A 15049-nucleotide genomic window follows, 5' to 3' on the forward strand; every position below is an offset into this window, starting at 1 on the left:
ATCCGATCGTTCTTATGGCATCTATAGCATATAGTAGTGCGATCGTCCATATTTTAATATATACAAATAAGGACGTAGTCAACCGATTTTGATCAAATATCTAAGAATTGTGTTTAAACACTGGTTTTGGCGAAAGTCTGCGATTTATACTCAAATGTACAGCTATGGGATAAAGACTTTCAATCTGCACAGATTTCAAACTTGATCTTTGTGAACATAGAAAAACACGTTTGCGGATGTTTCAAGACTATAACTCTAACAAAACGACGGACATGACTAAATCAACTCGTATAATTATACTGATTAAGAATATATATATATATAGGCTCGAAAATGTCTCCTTCACTGCGTTGCAAACTTTTTCCCAATTAAAAGTTAAAGTTAGGGGCGGCTTATTAATTTAAAAGTTAACATTTATAAGCATTAAATAATGTTTAGCTTCGGGTGTTATAGTCGGGTCACGACAACACAAAATCGTTTGTTTTAAAAAATGAGGGAATATTTTAAATTAACTCTTAAACAAATTTAAAACGCAATGATGAACACTTTTAAATGGCAACAGCAAAATATATTATATTCTTATTAAACACATGTAAACACAGTGGTTCTTCAATCACATTTAATGTGCTGAAAACTAGAGGTTACGATTAAACTAGAGGTTACATAACTTTATATGATGTCTGGTTTTTAAAAATAAGTGAAATTAAAAACGTTTTAAATTAAACTAGAAATGACAACTTCTAAACGAATAACAAACGAAATGAAATCTTTGATTTCACATTGAGAACAGTTTCTTGAGCTCCGCGAGGTTGAGTCCACCGCCACCACGAGCGGACACTCCTCCCTCTTCCTCGGGCAGCACCACTTTGGCAATTTCTAACTTGTAATCCTGTAGTGCCTTGATTCGCTGCTCCACAGTGTCCTGGCACATATAGCGATAAATGAAGGTGGGCTTGTTTTGACCATATCGATAAATACGATCCTGGGCCTGCCGCTCCAGCTGGGGATTCCAATGAAGGTCCACCATGAGCATATGGTTGGCAACGTTGAGATTCAGGCCTACTCCGCCAGCAGTGAGGGAGAGTAGGAGAACCCGCTTGTCATTATCGGCACTAAAGTCTCGCAGTACGACCTCGCGATCTTTGGCGCACAGCTGGCCATTAAAGTCAAGCGTTTCCCACGACTGATCCTGCAGACGCTTTCGGATGATAGCTAGATAGCTGACCCACTGTGATGTAACTATGATCTTGTCGTTGGTACCCGTGAGCAGCTCCTCCAGCTTATCAATGACAAGCTTTAGTTTGGCAGACGAGCGTTTGAACTCGAAAATAGGATTCTGAGGATTAAGAAGCTTCAGAGCTCTTGCCGCATCTAATGGATTAGCTGAAGAACTGCTTGATGGTTGCTCATCTCCCATATCCCATGGCACAATCTCTTCCCTCATGCCTTCGAGGGCTTCGTTCTCATGTTTTACGTCATTCCTCCTGGCAACGCTTGTCATTGGAACGCTTTCATCCTCGTCAAAGGAATCCTCATCATCAGCGGGTTGATCATATTTGTCCAACTCCGCAAGTACATCCATCTTAAGCTGGCCCTCCACATCTGTGGCGTCAACTCTTATGTTCTGCACATCTTCAGCAGTCATGGAACCAAAAAGCATCTGCCGAAAGATGAAAGTTTAAATAAATATTCTGTAAGATATTCGAACGAGTCTTACTACTAGTCGAACACTTAACAATACTTACCCCGAGCATTAGACCAGGGTGGCAACAGAATTGTCGCAAGCGCAGCAGTAGCACCAGGATAACTATACCCTTGATCTTAGCTCCCGGATTGTAGCCAAGCGATCTCAAGAATCTGTGGTAAATCTCTGTGTACTTGGCCTCAAAAATGTCCTTAATAAACTGAGGTGTCGTTTCCAGAGAATAATAGTTTAAATCGCTGTTGCCCTTCTCGCGTTGCAGCAGAAACTGCGTAAAGATTTTTTGGGAGATGGCAGACAGGATCTGGTACACAGCCATTTCCGGCTCCGAGAGCTGCACGCAGATTAGTTCAACCTTTAGAGGGGGCAGTGCAGGCATGTCTCCCGACTCCTGAAGCTGTTGCTTGGTCCTGCGCAGCATTAGAGGTTTGATAATGAAGTTCAGTCGGCGGTGGGCGTGCATGCCTTCGTTCAAGTACCTCTTCCACTGCTGGAGGTCTCGAAAGTTGGGTACTTCCAGAAAGCGAAGCAGGGCGAACACGTCGATGGCACGATTCTGGACAGGAGTGCCGGTTAAGGCCCAATGGCAACGGGCTTTCAGTTGGCACACGGAACTGCAGCAACTGGTCTTCACATTTCGAATGATGTGAGCCTCGTCGAGGATCACACGGTTCCAGCGAACGGCAAACAACAGGGATCTGTTCCCAAATCTCTTGTACTCGCTCATCAAGAGATTGTATGAAGTAATGACTAAATCATAGCTCCTAAATACTTCTAGCCCGATCTCACGGCGGTTGGCTCCGTGGAAAGTCAGCACCTTGATGGCACTCGGTGCCACCTTGGACACCACTTCCTGGGCCCACTGGCACATCACGCTCATGGGACACACAACTAGTGTGTCCGCTGAGGGAATAGTTGCAAGGCTCTCCTCTTCACTGGCGGTTCGTACTTCTCTTTCTCCTCTTCGGACTCTTCTTCATCATCGAAAATACGAAATTTTGGCATTTTCTTTGTCTTAAATCGATTAAACTCTTGGGTCCACTTTTGCTCCAGGGAACGCTGCTTATCTACCCGTTTTTTGTTTTTAGTTTCCTGTGAAGCCAGCACCAGGGCAATCATACTCAGGGTCTTGCCCAGACCCATGTCGTCGGCCAAAATTCCGCCACAGATCTTCTGCCGCTCACGGAACTGCATCCATTTCAGGCCTGCCTGCTGATGCTTCAACAGCCGGACCATGAGAAGGGCAGGCTGCTTCTCTAAGTCATCGATCGCAGGAGTAGGCTCCGAAGGCTCATACAGCGTCTAAAATATAATATATAGAACATAAAAACGAAGAGGTATGTGTGAATTTAGTATAGCGACCTACACCCCTACAATTTATCCTTCGCGATTTCGTAAGCTATCAAATTTTACATTTTTCAACTTTCAATTCTTTGCCAAATTCTTGAGCCTAGGTAACTGTCTACTATGGGGGCAGCGATTTCTCATGTGAAAAGAGATGACCAATTTATAACTAGTTTATGTAGAGCTAATATTCATAAGTTTCCAAATTCAATTTTAAAACCCTGAATAACTAAATATTATATACTGTTTTAAGCAATCTTATTATTTATATCCGATGTCAAAGATGTCCCATTTAATCACATATGTAGACTTTATCAATGAACAAAAAAAAGTGCGTGCTCTTTAGCAAAAAATCAGATTTTTTTCCTGCTGCGGAACCTTTCTTTCAGTTCTCCCATTAGGTCGGTTTGTTGTAAATGTTTACAGATCGTTTAAATTAATTTCCCAATTAAGGTAATTAAGCCTTTGACGACTCCATTTTGTGTAAAAAAAAACAATGTTGTTTATTTTTTTTTTTGGTTGGGGTCTTTTATGAATTTTTTGAATATATATTCTTTGTCAGCATCACTAGGATAGTCGATCTAGACGCAAAACTAGTCTATGATTTGTAAAGCTTTCTGAATGAAACTGGGAGCTGTATGATATAGTCGTCCGGTCCGGCTCTTTTCAACTTCTACTAAATGTTTTAAAACTGATGGGCCAGCTTGCGTAGAAGCGAGTGTTTAAACAATCGGACATGGCTAGATCGACTCTGCTAATGTATAATGTATATACATTTATAGGGTCGGAAATGGCTATAAAATCCTCTGCAAGAGTATAAAGAATAGGAAATAGGAAACCAATAACTAAAGGAGTAGGTGAAACCTAAGTGAATTTCAAATTTGGAAAACTATTTCAGATACACAAAAAATCTTTTTTTGAATATATGAACTAAGAAAGTCTATAAAAGGCAAAATTTCTTTTAACGTATAGCCTAAAAAACGAGATAATATATGGACCTTCAGACTGTCGATAATGTTGCTCTTGTGCTGATAAAACTCGGCAGAAGTGTGCTTGGCTTTGTGGCGATAGCGGTTCAGCCCGGAATACAAGTTGGACCATCGGGGCTGCTCGATCTGCTCGGCCTCCTCCTTGATCCTGTTGGCCGACTGATCCTCCTGGACGCGCAGCGTGTCCAGAAACTCTCCCAACGCCTCTAGGCGCCCATTGAGTTTCTCCAGGCGCAATTTCAGGTCGAGGAGCTCCTCGTTGGTGGACCCATTCTCTTCCAGCTGGCGCTGCAGTTGCTCCATGCCCAGCATATTCTGCACCAGCTTATCGATCTGCTTCTTTTTTTCAGAATACTCCGAAGCGCTGACGAAAATAGCACCTGCATTGCTTGCGTATTCTGTTGGTAAAATGAGACTAGGTAACATTAAATGCATCTTTGTATAAATCCACCCGCTTACCACTGGTTAGTTCTTGACCATCGTTGTTTGCCGCCTGCTGGTCGAAAATGTCATTAGAACTGTCGGTCCATTTGTCGAATGTCTGAGTTTGGACACCACACAAACGATCACGGTTGCTGTTGTCTTCCAATGAAGATGAAATGTCCATGTGGTGAAGCGTAGTTTTTCCAAAACAATTCAAGGAATCATTTAGGTTTCTGATCGCTGCTGAACTGCAACAGGGCGGTGAATCAGATCTCGCGCACTGGCTTTGTGGCTCTGAAACCTGATTAGTTGGCGGCAGCTGGTTGCTTATTTCCTTAGAGCTATCGGTCAAGTTAAAGACTGTCTCATTTTGGACACTACACGGTCGTTCACGACTGCCGTTGTCTTCCAACGAAGAGGAAATGTCAATATCATGAAACGAATAGTTTTCAAAGGAGGAATTATTTATGTTTCCGATCGCTGCTGAACTGGAACATGGCGGCGAATCCGATCTCGCGTACGGGCTTTGTGACTCTGAAATCCAATCAATGTTAGTGTCTTGCGAATTGAATATTAGCTTGGACACTTACTATCTGGCGCCATTTCTTTACAAAAACATTGATGTAATGTTCACTAGCTTAAACACTTTCGAACAAGTCCGCGGACAGTGTTGGTAACTGTCGCCACGTCTTGCAGTGCAGTCGATAAATGTCGTTTCGATAGCTGAAAACAAATGTTATACTTTGTTCACACAAAGCACATCTATTCACAATCCATTAAAGGGATAGTCCGTAAGACCTGTTCCCACAGACATCCTGAAGAAGTCATTGACGGTAGACGGTGGCAGTCTGAATTATGTTTAGTATTTTAGGTTGTGCCGTGCCAAAAATTTCCCTATAGGGTTAGATCAGGGGTGCATTAAACTGTCTTATGGCAGTGCACTTACCAACACATTTAAAAAGTTCAGGAAAAGAAGTAACGAATTCAGTGTAGAGCTGAGGAAAAGGCAAAAACAAATTTCATTTGACTGAAATTGTTTATGGCTTTAACCAGCTGTTGTAGTGGTGGCATTAACGACATATCGTTAACAATTGGTCGACAAAACATAAAGAAAGTCAACAATTCAACCAGCTATGTTTATGTATTGATAAGCCACAGCTGTTCCGATCAGCTGTTATCGTAAGTTAATAGGTGAATGTGCTTTCTGGAAATCGGTGTTTCACACTTTTTAAAAATCCCAACAGTTTCTCAGCACCGAAATAACATAGGCTAACTATCGCATAAATTAGTCCGACAAAGTCTGTCAAATTTTAACGGCGGACTATTGCCCTCTTTCCACACAGTCCATCCGTTGGAAACGGTTGGAATTTTCAACAAATGTGAAACTCCGATTTCCACAGAGTCAACCATCTTTGTTTATGTTTTGATGAGGAGTTTCACTTTTTCAAAAATCCCAACGGTTTTTCAGGGATGGACTGCGTGGAATTAGGGTTTCACCGCAGAAACATCGGCTAAATTTGGGAAGTTTTTGGAACGGCAAAACCTTATGGACCATCCCTTCGACTGATGGTGGAAGGTGGATGGATTTCTGTGGAAATAGGCCATTACTCGGAAATATTTGGGACGTCAAAACCTTCAGCACCTTCCGTTCAATGGATTTATCTTTGTGGAAAGGGGCTATATGCACCAAGGGTTCATATTCGTTTATATGAACCAGAGTGTAAAAGTTCTGCGACATTGCGTCTTGTCCGATATCAATTGGAAACTCACGTCAGTGTGAGTAGGCTATTACCATTCCAACAGTTTTATGCACAGTAAATGTTTGTCTTGAAGTTCATTCTTGCAATCGATATTTGATGGCAATGTTTTGGTTGGGTGGCATCTCCGTTCGTGGTTTCATTATAAATTAAATGGCGCTGAGTTGAAAGCATTTTTTGTAAATTAATATTTGGTAAAAATGTCAAGTGAAAGTGAGCAGTACTTCAGCCACGAAGAGGAGGATTCGGTGGTCAACAGCACAAGTTCAGGTTAGTAATTGGTGGTGAGAACTGAATGTAGTTATTTAGTTATTTCTTTACATTCCATGCGACCTAGTCCGATCAAGCAAATCTTCGCATCTCAGCAGCCAAAATAGCAAAGGCGCTGGCACGTTCATAGATGAAACGAATACTGAGGCGGAGGATTCCCGGCTGGTGGAGCAGTCTGAAGAATCAGAAGAGACCGGTGAGTCGGAGGAATCTGAGGAAGCCAGTACATCGGAGGAAGAGAGCGTTAACCCGCCAGCCAAGAGCACCAAAAAGAAAAGGAACCGGCCTTTGGGAATCCCCTCCGATACCGAAGAAAGTGACGAGGAGCTGGAACAGCGCGCCCTATCTCCCTGCACCCGAATGAGCATCACGGGGGTGCGACCCCAGGATCTCAGCGACGGCGACAGCGAGATCGAGTACAACGATGAGGGGACGGAGACTCCTCAGGCAGCCGCTGTAGGAGCTGGCGTGCCGCGCTACACCACTCAATTCGCCGGCAACATCCAGGAGGCCCTGCACTCAACCCTCGGTGCTGCGGATCCAGACTCTCCGGATGAGTCCAGCGGTAGTGATGTTCTTATTCTCAGCAACAAGGAGACACCTATTGAAATATCGTCCAGCACGGATGAAGACGCCGCCAACAACAAGGAAAACATTCCCGGTTCTCGTTTAGTGCGTTCTTCGAGATCATACTCGCCTAGAAGCAGCGCAGGTGCTCTAGGGACCAGTAAGAATCTCAGCCAGCCCACTATTCTGGCGGCCCTCAAGCAAAAATCACCGCCAGTCGCTCAACGCTATTTGGGGGTGAAGAGTGAAGAGCAGCAGGTGGTCAGCCCGGAGGTCTACGAGGACGAGATGCGCAAGCTGGCTGAGAAGCGTACTCAGCTTAGCGAAGCAGAGAAGTTGTTCGAGAAGGTGGCCCACAAGCTGCCCGACAAGGGCAATCAGATTAGGCAGCGCATTAACCGCCTACGCAAAGACGTCGACTTAATTGAGCAAACCGCGAACAGACTAAAAGTGGAACCCAGCAAGGTGCCCGTGATCAAGGTGTCCAAACCAATATTCAATGCACCCCCGGCCCCACAAATCGACACTCCAGACTGGGATGACTTGTCGGCAGAGGTCAACCAGATCAAGCCAGTTTACACAGGCACCCAGGGCATGGCCACGTTCAACAACCAGAAGGCTCTGACTGTGGAATCATTGAAGGTTGGCTAAATTATTTGGGTTTCTTATCGTTGGGGAAATGTAGCGATGGTGGAAAACAGTCTTTGCATTATTGTTTTATCTACAGATACTAAAAAAATTGTTCCATGAAATTTATTTTAATAATTAAGGCAGTGAAGCCAATATACTGAAGATAGGTTTACGCATTTTATTGTTTTAGCCAGAATTAATGTGACAAGAGCGCAACCCAAGAAACGTTTAGTTTGACTATATGTGGTGACCGCTGATCTAATGTTAAGTTTCGTTAAGTAACTATTTCTGTCAGGTTTTGATTTTGTTTTTATACCCTTATTTAGTTCATGTGTCTATAAAGTACATTTATTCTTGATCACCACGACTAGGTGAGGTGATATAGCCATGTCCGTCTGGTCGACTGTTTCAACATCCATTGCCAGCTAGAGACTTAAAACTTTCGCAAATTTTTTTTTGCATACGCAGATCAACTTCTATCGGAACAATCAGGTCAAAATTGTTAAATTTCAATGTATAAATCGTTACTCGTGAAAAGGTTATATTGTATTCGTGCTTGATCAAAATCAGCATTTGTCTGGTAGTCGGTAGGAAAGTCGAGATCTCGGTAACTTTAAAAGGCCTCTGGTTTTTGGATTTTTAATCATTCCAAATCAAACCATTATTTTAGAAGTTATTATCACCACTTCGCGTAAAAGCCGATCGTTACGGGTATCTAATAGTCGGTGCACTTAACAGTAGCGTTCCTTCTTAGTTTTATTTCTTAATATGAATGGTTTCTGCCCAACAATGTTTTCGTATGCCAGCTGCCATCTATTTATCTTACTAACCATACGATTGTTTTTGACGATTTTTTGCGCAATGGAAAAGATAGATTCTTAAAAGTTTTTAAATCTTATTTTTACATGTGTACACTGATCATGCTTTAAAATCTTGCGGTCGGTCTTTTACACCAAATATTAAAATTTCCGTTTGTGTCTTTAATTTGTAAAACAAATAGTACCATCTATATAGCTTAAAAACCAGAAATATTAAAAGTGTACATTTTTTCATTTTTTGAGGGCCACTAGGTTGACAGAATTAAACTCATTCGAAATACTTATTTTTGTTTTGTTAATTTTTCCTTAATATCCCTCTTTTTTTGTTTGGAAAAACCAATTTTTTTACAAAATGAATGACTTTTTAGAGCTCATGGATTTTTTTTATTTTCTTGAAAAAATGTATTTGCGAAAATAAGTAATCCACTTAAAAAAGACTGTAAGAATGATTAAAATTTGATTATTCGATCTTTTAGTTGTTATACAATGAGTACGGTCGTTCGGATTGTGCCCTCGATCACGTTTAAAAATCTGGTCGATCCAGAATGATTAAACCAAACTTCGGTATACTTTGATTGCTATTATCTACCGAACTTGTTTTTAATTACAGTGTATATAAAAACCTTAAACAGCATACAAATAATATTTATTATATCTAAATCAGCAAAAATTATGATAAAACGATCTTTTTTAATTTTGTTGTGCTATATTTTGCTTTTACCCTTTTCGGTTTATAAGTCTAAAATGTTTGAAAATAACCAAAGACTGCATTCTGCACTTGCTGATTTCTTACCCTTTTTTGTCCATTTGTGATGAGTCAGAACGGATATCTGATTGGCATGCTCATATTTGGGGGTCGCTGGGCACGAGTTACTGTGCGGCGGCTGTCCAAGAGCAGGCAAAGATTAAGGATTCGAAACCTGAATTCGTGATACTGGAAAACCCATTTCCTCAAGTAGAGGACATTGCGTCTAATGACTGTCTTTGTAGGACCTACATGGCTCGCTGAAGGATTGCCCCGGACCCGAAGTGCTGGCGGAGGATCCGAAAGGCCTAAAAGTCGCACTGATGGATCACCAAAAGCACGCCCTAGCCTGGATGTCATGGCGCGAACGTCAGGCTACACGCGGGGGAATTCTGGCAGACGACATGGGCTTGGGCAAGACGCTGACCATGATCTCATCGGTGCTAGCATGCAAGAATCGCCAGGAGAGGGACCAGAAAGAAGACCAAAGTAGCGGCTGCGACAGTGATGATGATAAGAACCAAAAACGAAAAAGCGCCGGCGGATGGACCTCCAAAGGTCGCAAGGACAGTAAGTGTCATTACCTCGACTCTTTTAAGAATGTAGTATAATTTTTTTAAAGTTTTTACCTTTTAGAAACAACGAACTGATTAACTTCTTAAAGTATTTGTCTTACTTGAACAAATCAACAAATCTGCAATGCGAATTAATTAATTGATTTGTGGTTTATTCTATAACATTTTTCAGCTCACAAGGGTGGCACTTTGGTGGTGTGCCCGGCCAGCTTGCTACGTCAGTGGGAGAGCGAGGTGGAGTCCAAGGTGTCCCGTCACAAGCTGACCGTTTGCGTGCACCACGGGAACAACCGGGAGACCAAGGGCAAGCACCTTCGTACCTACGATATTGTGGTGACAACCTACCAAATTGTAGCCCGGGAGCACAAGAACTTGAGTGCCGTGTTCGGTGTCAAGTGGCGACGGATCATTCTGGATGAAGCGCATGTGGTGCGCAACCACAAGTCGCAGTCATCTGTAGCAGTCAGTGATTTGCGGGGCAAATATCGTTGGGCCCTGACTGGCACTCCAATCCAAAACAAGGAGCTTGATGTGTATGCGCTGTTAAAGTTCCTTCGTTGCCACCCGTTCGACGATTTAAACACGTGGAAGAAGTGGATTGACAACAAGAGCGCAGGGGGGCAGAATCGCCTCAATCTGCTGATGAAGTCGATTATGCTAAGGCGCACTAAGGCTCAGCTGCAGTTGGATGGCAAACTCAGTAGCTTGCCCAAAAAGGAAATGCGCCTCACTGAGATCTCGCTGGGCACCGAAGAAATGAATGTTTACCAAACGGTGATGACATATTCCAGGACTCTTTTCGCCCAGTTCCTCCATCAGCGCGCCGAGAGGGAGACGGATTTTAGTTACAGAAGCGAGGCTAATAAGCCAACCTACAATCAAATTAAGGATCCCAATGGGGCGTACTACAAAATGCACGAAAAGTTCTCCAGAATGGCCGGCAGCAAAAAGGAGGTTAAATCCCATGATATTCTTGTGCTTTTGCTGCGTCTGCGACAGATTTGCTGTCATCCCGGTCTAATCGATGCGGTGAGTTTAGGTTTGAAATTAAACATTTTGTTTGGAAAAAATTGTTGGTCAATCCCAAAAGATTTTTGTAGGGTGAATTATAAGAAATATGAAATAATTTTCTTATTCTGGGGAAGGCCTTACAGTCCGTCTTTCTGTTCGGTGAACTTGACTCGTTCATTTGAAAAATTTCAACACAATTGTCTTCTTTTATACGCATGCAAATCTAGTTTAACAAAAAAGCAAGCAAACTTTGGCAAGCCAAGTCTTATATACCCTTGCAGCTATTGCAAAAATGTAATATTTTTTGAAACATCAAAGTTTCAATTTATTTGCGTTTACGTTTAAAAACAAAAATTTATTCAATCATTCCTATGGCAGCTATATGAAATCCTTTTTCAATTTCAATAAAATTAAATGCGTTATTCTAAATTATTAAACCATTACAAACCCCAAAAAAAATTGAAAAAAAAGAAGTTAAAATTTGTTTTTAAAAAAATTAGAAAAACAAATAAAGTTATAATTTTGTTTCGTTTTCTTCCCCGATCCGGCTCGTTCCTACTTAAATACTTCCTGCAATAGGAAGACAATTTTTGGGAAAGTTTCATGCAGATAACTTTAAAACTGAGAGACTAGTTCTCGTAGAAACGGACGGACGGACGTTAAACATTCCCAAAAGTTGTCTTTCTATTGCAGGCAGTGTATGAGTCCCGTTGGAAAAACTGAAAAAAAATTAAAACTTTGGCGTTGTTTTCAGTTCTTTGAGATAAAGTAATTGTAAAATTTTTAGGAATTATGGCTTAAATTTCTAAAAATCGGACGACTATATTATTAGCTCCCATGGAAACAATCGGAATATTAAAAAAAAAATACAAAAGCGTAACTTTCTATTTTTGATTTTTTTTTAATTCTTTTGGACATAGTTTTAATTTGATAGTTCAGATGTACGCTTTTAGTTTTATTGAGATCGGAAAACGATCTCACATAGCTGTCATAGGAACGGTCGAACAATTGAGCTTAGAATCATCATAGCTTCAATGTTTTTAAACATATACGCATAAAAATCGAAATTTAAAAGTTTTCAAGAATATTTAATTTTTGAATAGTTGCTTTCTTTAGTTTTTGTTTTTATAATAACGCTATAATTCGTTTTATAAAATACCACAGTTTTGGTATAAATTTAATATTATATAGATATATATGATTTTTGTTTAAAACATTGAACCGTATTAACTTATTGCCCTAAACTATTTTTCAGATGCTGGATGGAGAGGAGACCCAGAACATGGGCGCTGAGAGTGACAGCGATTCCCCGGAAATCGACTTGCTGGCGCAGCTCAACAAACTGGCCATTACCGACACCTCCACTGAGGCTCAGCCTTCTGGTTTTGGGGGAGGCGGTGAAGACGACGCTGGCCCTTCATTGGGGGCAGATGAAGCTCGCATCGCCAAGGCCTCTAAGAATGTGATGAAGCGCAGTAATCCGGTATTTGATCTAAAACGCCCCTCTTCCAAAATCACAAAGGTGATTGACATACTTAAGTCAACCATTCTGATGGGATCGGACGATAAAGCCATAGTGGTATCGCAGTGGACTTCGGTGCTTGAAATTCTGCGTGAATTTTTGAACAGGGATAGAGTTCCGACCCTGTCCCTGAACGGAACCGTTCCGGTGAAAAGCCGTCAGGATATTGTAAATCAGTTCAACGATCCAAACAATCAAAACCGCATTCTTTTGCTCTCCCTCACCGCTGGCGGTGTGGGCTTGAACCTGATTGGTGCCAACCACCTTCTACTCTTGGATCTTCATTGGAATCCCCAGTTGGAAGCTCAGGCCCAGGACCGCATTTACCGCGTTGGTCAAAAGAAAGACGTTATCATCTATAAGTTCATGTGCGTGGACACTGTTGAGCAGCGGATCAAAGCCTTGCAGGATAAGAAATTGGAACTGGCCAACGGCGTCCTTACGGGCAATACAGTTAGCTCCAAACTCACTATAGATGACCTAAAAGGTCTTTTTGGAATGTGACGTTGCTCTCATTTGGTGCTTTCTTTAGTTAAGTTTATTTACGTTCCGAATTTGCATTACACAAAACAATGCCTTTGCTTTTATTTACAGCAAAATGTTTATTTAAGTTTTTATTTCTTTGTTTCGAAGCATTTTTATTAAAATTAACTAGATTACCATTTAAAATGTTTGGTGATTTATAATGAGTTTGTTAAAATTTAAATATGTTCTACTATGTTTTGATATCCTTATTTTATTATTTTGCATCGTTTTTTTAAGCAATGGAATTCCACTATAATCTGAATAGCATAACATATTTGGTTTTTGTCAAACTGTACAAAAGAAAATTATAATATGTAAAGAAAAAAATAGTATTCTTTTAGATTTAGAAAAGTACGTTACACTACTTCCAGATCAGCCAAATCAGTTCTCACGAAGCTATAATAAGCCGCATGCTTCATTCGCATGGCAGCGCACAGCCGAAGAAAAATATAAAATATTCTCAATAGGAGTTAAATACAATGTATTTGTTTCAAGCTGATGATTTCAATTTGTGTTAATTAATCAATTATAATTTGGGTAGGTTATTGAAAAACTTCAAATAAAGTGATCTGATACTATCTTCGTTTCTTAAATCGGTTGCTGTACAATAATGATTTTAAATTCAAGTGCTCGAGCCTAAGACTAGAACTGGATAATGTTAAATTGTGCCTATTGTAGGTTTACATTCTGTGCTGATCGATATTACACTCTTAATTATTTTCTTGCGAGAAACTTTTTAAAAATTAACTGCTTATATACAACACATTAAGAGTTGCTACTGACATCATAAAGCATCATTGCTTAGTTCACAATCTATAAGAATTATATGTGTTTATCTTTATTATTTGAGATCAATTTGAAAAGGTTTTGAGGGGATTACATTTTCATACTCTGGCGATCTATGATTTTCACCTTTCAATGGAATTATGTCAAAGCCTGGTTAGATATTAAATAACATTCTGCGGAGTCTGGGATTTTCTAATACGCTCTGTACGTCGTCGTCTTCCATTGTAATGATCTTCGGTTAAGATGTTGGTACTAATTAATTATCGCTGTGAAAAGAAAAAAGAGAAGAAAAATCGTATTAGCTTGACAAGCCACTGAATATATATTTGTTTGATTAATTAGTTAGAATTAAGTTTGCATTGTCAATATTATTAAGCGCTTGTGCGGCATAAAAACTATTTTCAATACCAACGATCCCAGTGTGCCCATATGGGTGCACTGTCTCGGCCATAAAATCCATTAAAATCATTGTAATGTCCGACAGCCAGTCAAGTTCAGCTAAGCCGAAGACGACACCGGGCCAAGATATCCTGGGCCAGCTTACCTGCTAAACAGGGGCGCAGTCCGCGTCCTCGGACTCTTAAGCAATGAGCTGCGCTCCAGCGCTCGTAAAAGCAAATTTTATAGCCACCGTTGCCCACGACCAGACCAAGTGGCTGGGATGGGGTGAAATGGGACGGACTGGTACGGGTTGGAAGCCAGGTCCGCACAATATGGGAAGCATCTGGGCTCCGACCCGAAAGCTTGATTTTTATAATGCGAAATGTGATTTTTACGACGCGTTTTAAGATAATGCGGCAGGCGCTGAACCTCGATTCTCGATTCGTTTTGCCTGATTTCTAATTGTCGTAGCCATTTGAGCTCGAGATAGCACTGAAAACCACTCCTACCCGCCCTGCACTATACTACCAATGAAAAAAATGAATAGACAATAAATTGTTAACAAATATATAAGAAAGCTAACTTTAAATTTTTGACCAAATTTTCTAAATAATAAAAAAAAAATAAAAAAATAATATAAACAATTATTACTGTTTTAATTTACTGGGTTAAATTGTGTTATTTTGTGAGTAAATCGAATATTTTAAATTAAGGGCTTTTCTGACAATCTTATATATTCAGAAATATGTTCAGATTTTTACCGGCTTTGAAGTTTAAGCAGTTTTGAAACCTTTTCAATCGCCACAGTCCTTAAATGTGAAAATAGGTTTTGTTAATGCTTAAATGGCATTTTTAAAATGTACAAAAATTAATATACCGCCCTGGGACTAATGTTTGTTTTTTTCCCAATATATAATTAGACTAAGCTGCCCTAAAGGTAGCAGAAAACCAGTTAAAGAAACAAACCATTTAACAAATAAAAAAAAAATAAATATATGACATTT

At 40.5% G+C, this 15049-nt stretch overlaps 3 protein-coding genes across 4 annotated transcripts in view; 1 reads left to right on the forward strand and 2 right to left on the reverse strand.

The window, feature by feature from the left end:
* Positions 1-627: 627 nt before the first annotated feature.
* LOC128252916 (transcription termination factor 2) lies at positions 628-5142 on the reverse strand. The gene is given in 6 exon segments (XM_052981128.1): positions 628-1660; positions 1746-2638; positions 2641-3004; positions 4045-4433; positions 4495-4992; positions 5049-5142. Coding segments are annotated over 6 exon segments (3042 nt in total). The 5' UTR covers positions 5062-5142; the 3' UTR covers positions 628-775.
* A 1163-nt stretch (positions 5143-6305) lies between these two features.
* On the forward strand, positions 6306-12895 carry LOC128252915 (transcription termination factor 2). The gene is made up of 5 exons (XM_052981127.1): positions 6306-6485; positions 6553-7694; positions 9491-9815; positions 9993-10849; positions 12087-12895. The coding sequence occupies exons 1-5, from the start codon at positions 6416-6418 to the stop codon at positions 12855-12857; spliced, it is 3165 nt and encodes a 1054-aa protein (XP_052837087.1). The 5' UTR covers positions 6306-6415; the 3' UTR covers positions 12858-12895.
* Positions 12896-13141: 246 nt separating this feature from the next.
* The window catches only part of LOC128252924 (protein doublesex), a 71558-nt gene continuing 69650 nt past the window's right edge, over positions 13142-15049 (reverse strand). For both annotated transcript variants that reach the window (XM_052981146.1, XM_052981147.1), the window contains exon 5: positions 13142-13930. The gene's annotated coding sequence lies outside the window, so the exon portion shown is untranslated. The remainder of the gene's footprint in view (positions 13931-15049) is intronic.

This window comes from Drosophila gunungcola, chromosome 3R (assembly GCF_025200985.1).
Source record: "Drosophila gunungcola strain Sukarami chromosome 3R, Dgunungcola_SK_2, whole genome shotgun sequence".
In the NCBI taxonomy this organism is placed as follows: Eukaryota; Metazoa; Arthropoda; class Insecta; order Diptera; family Drosophilidae; genus Drosophila; species Drosophila gunungcola.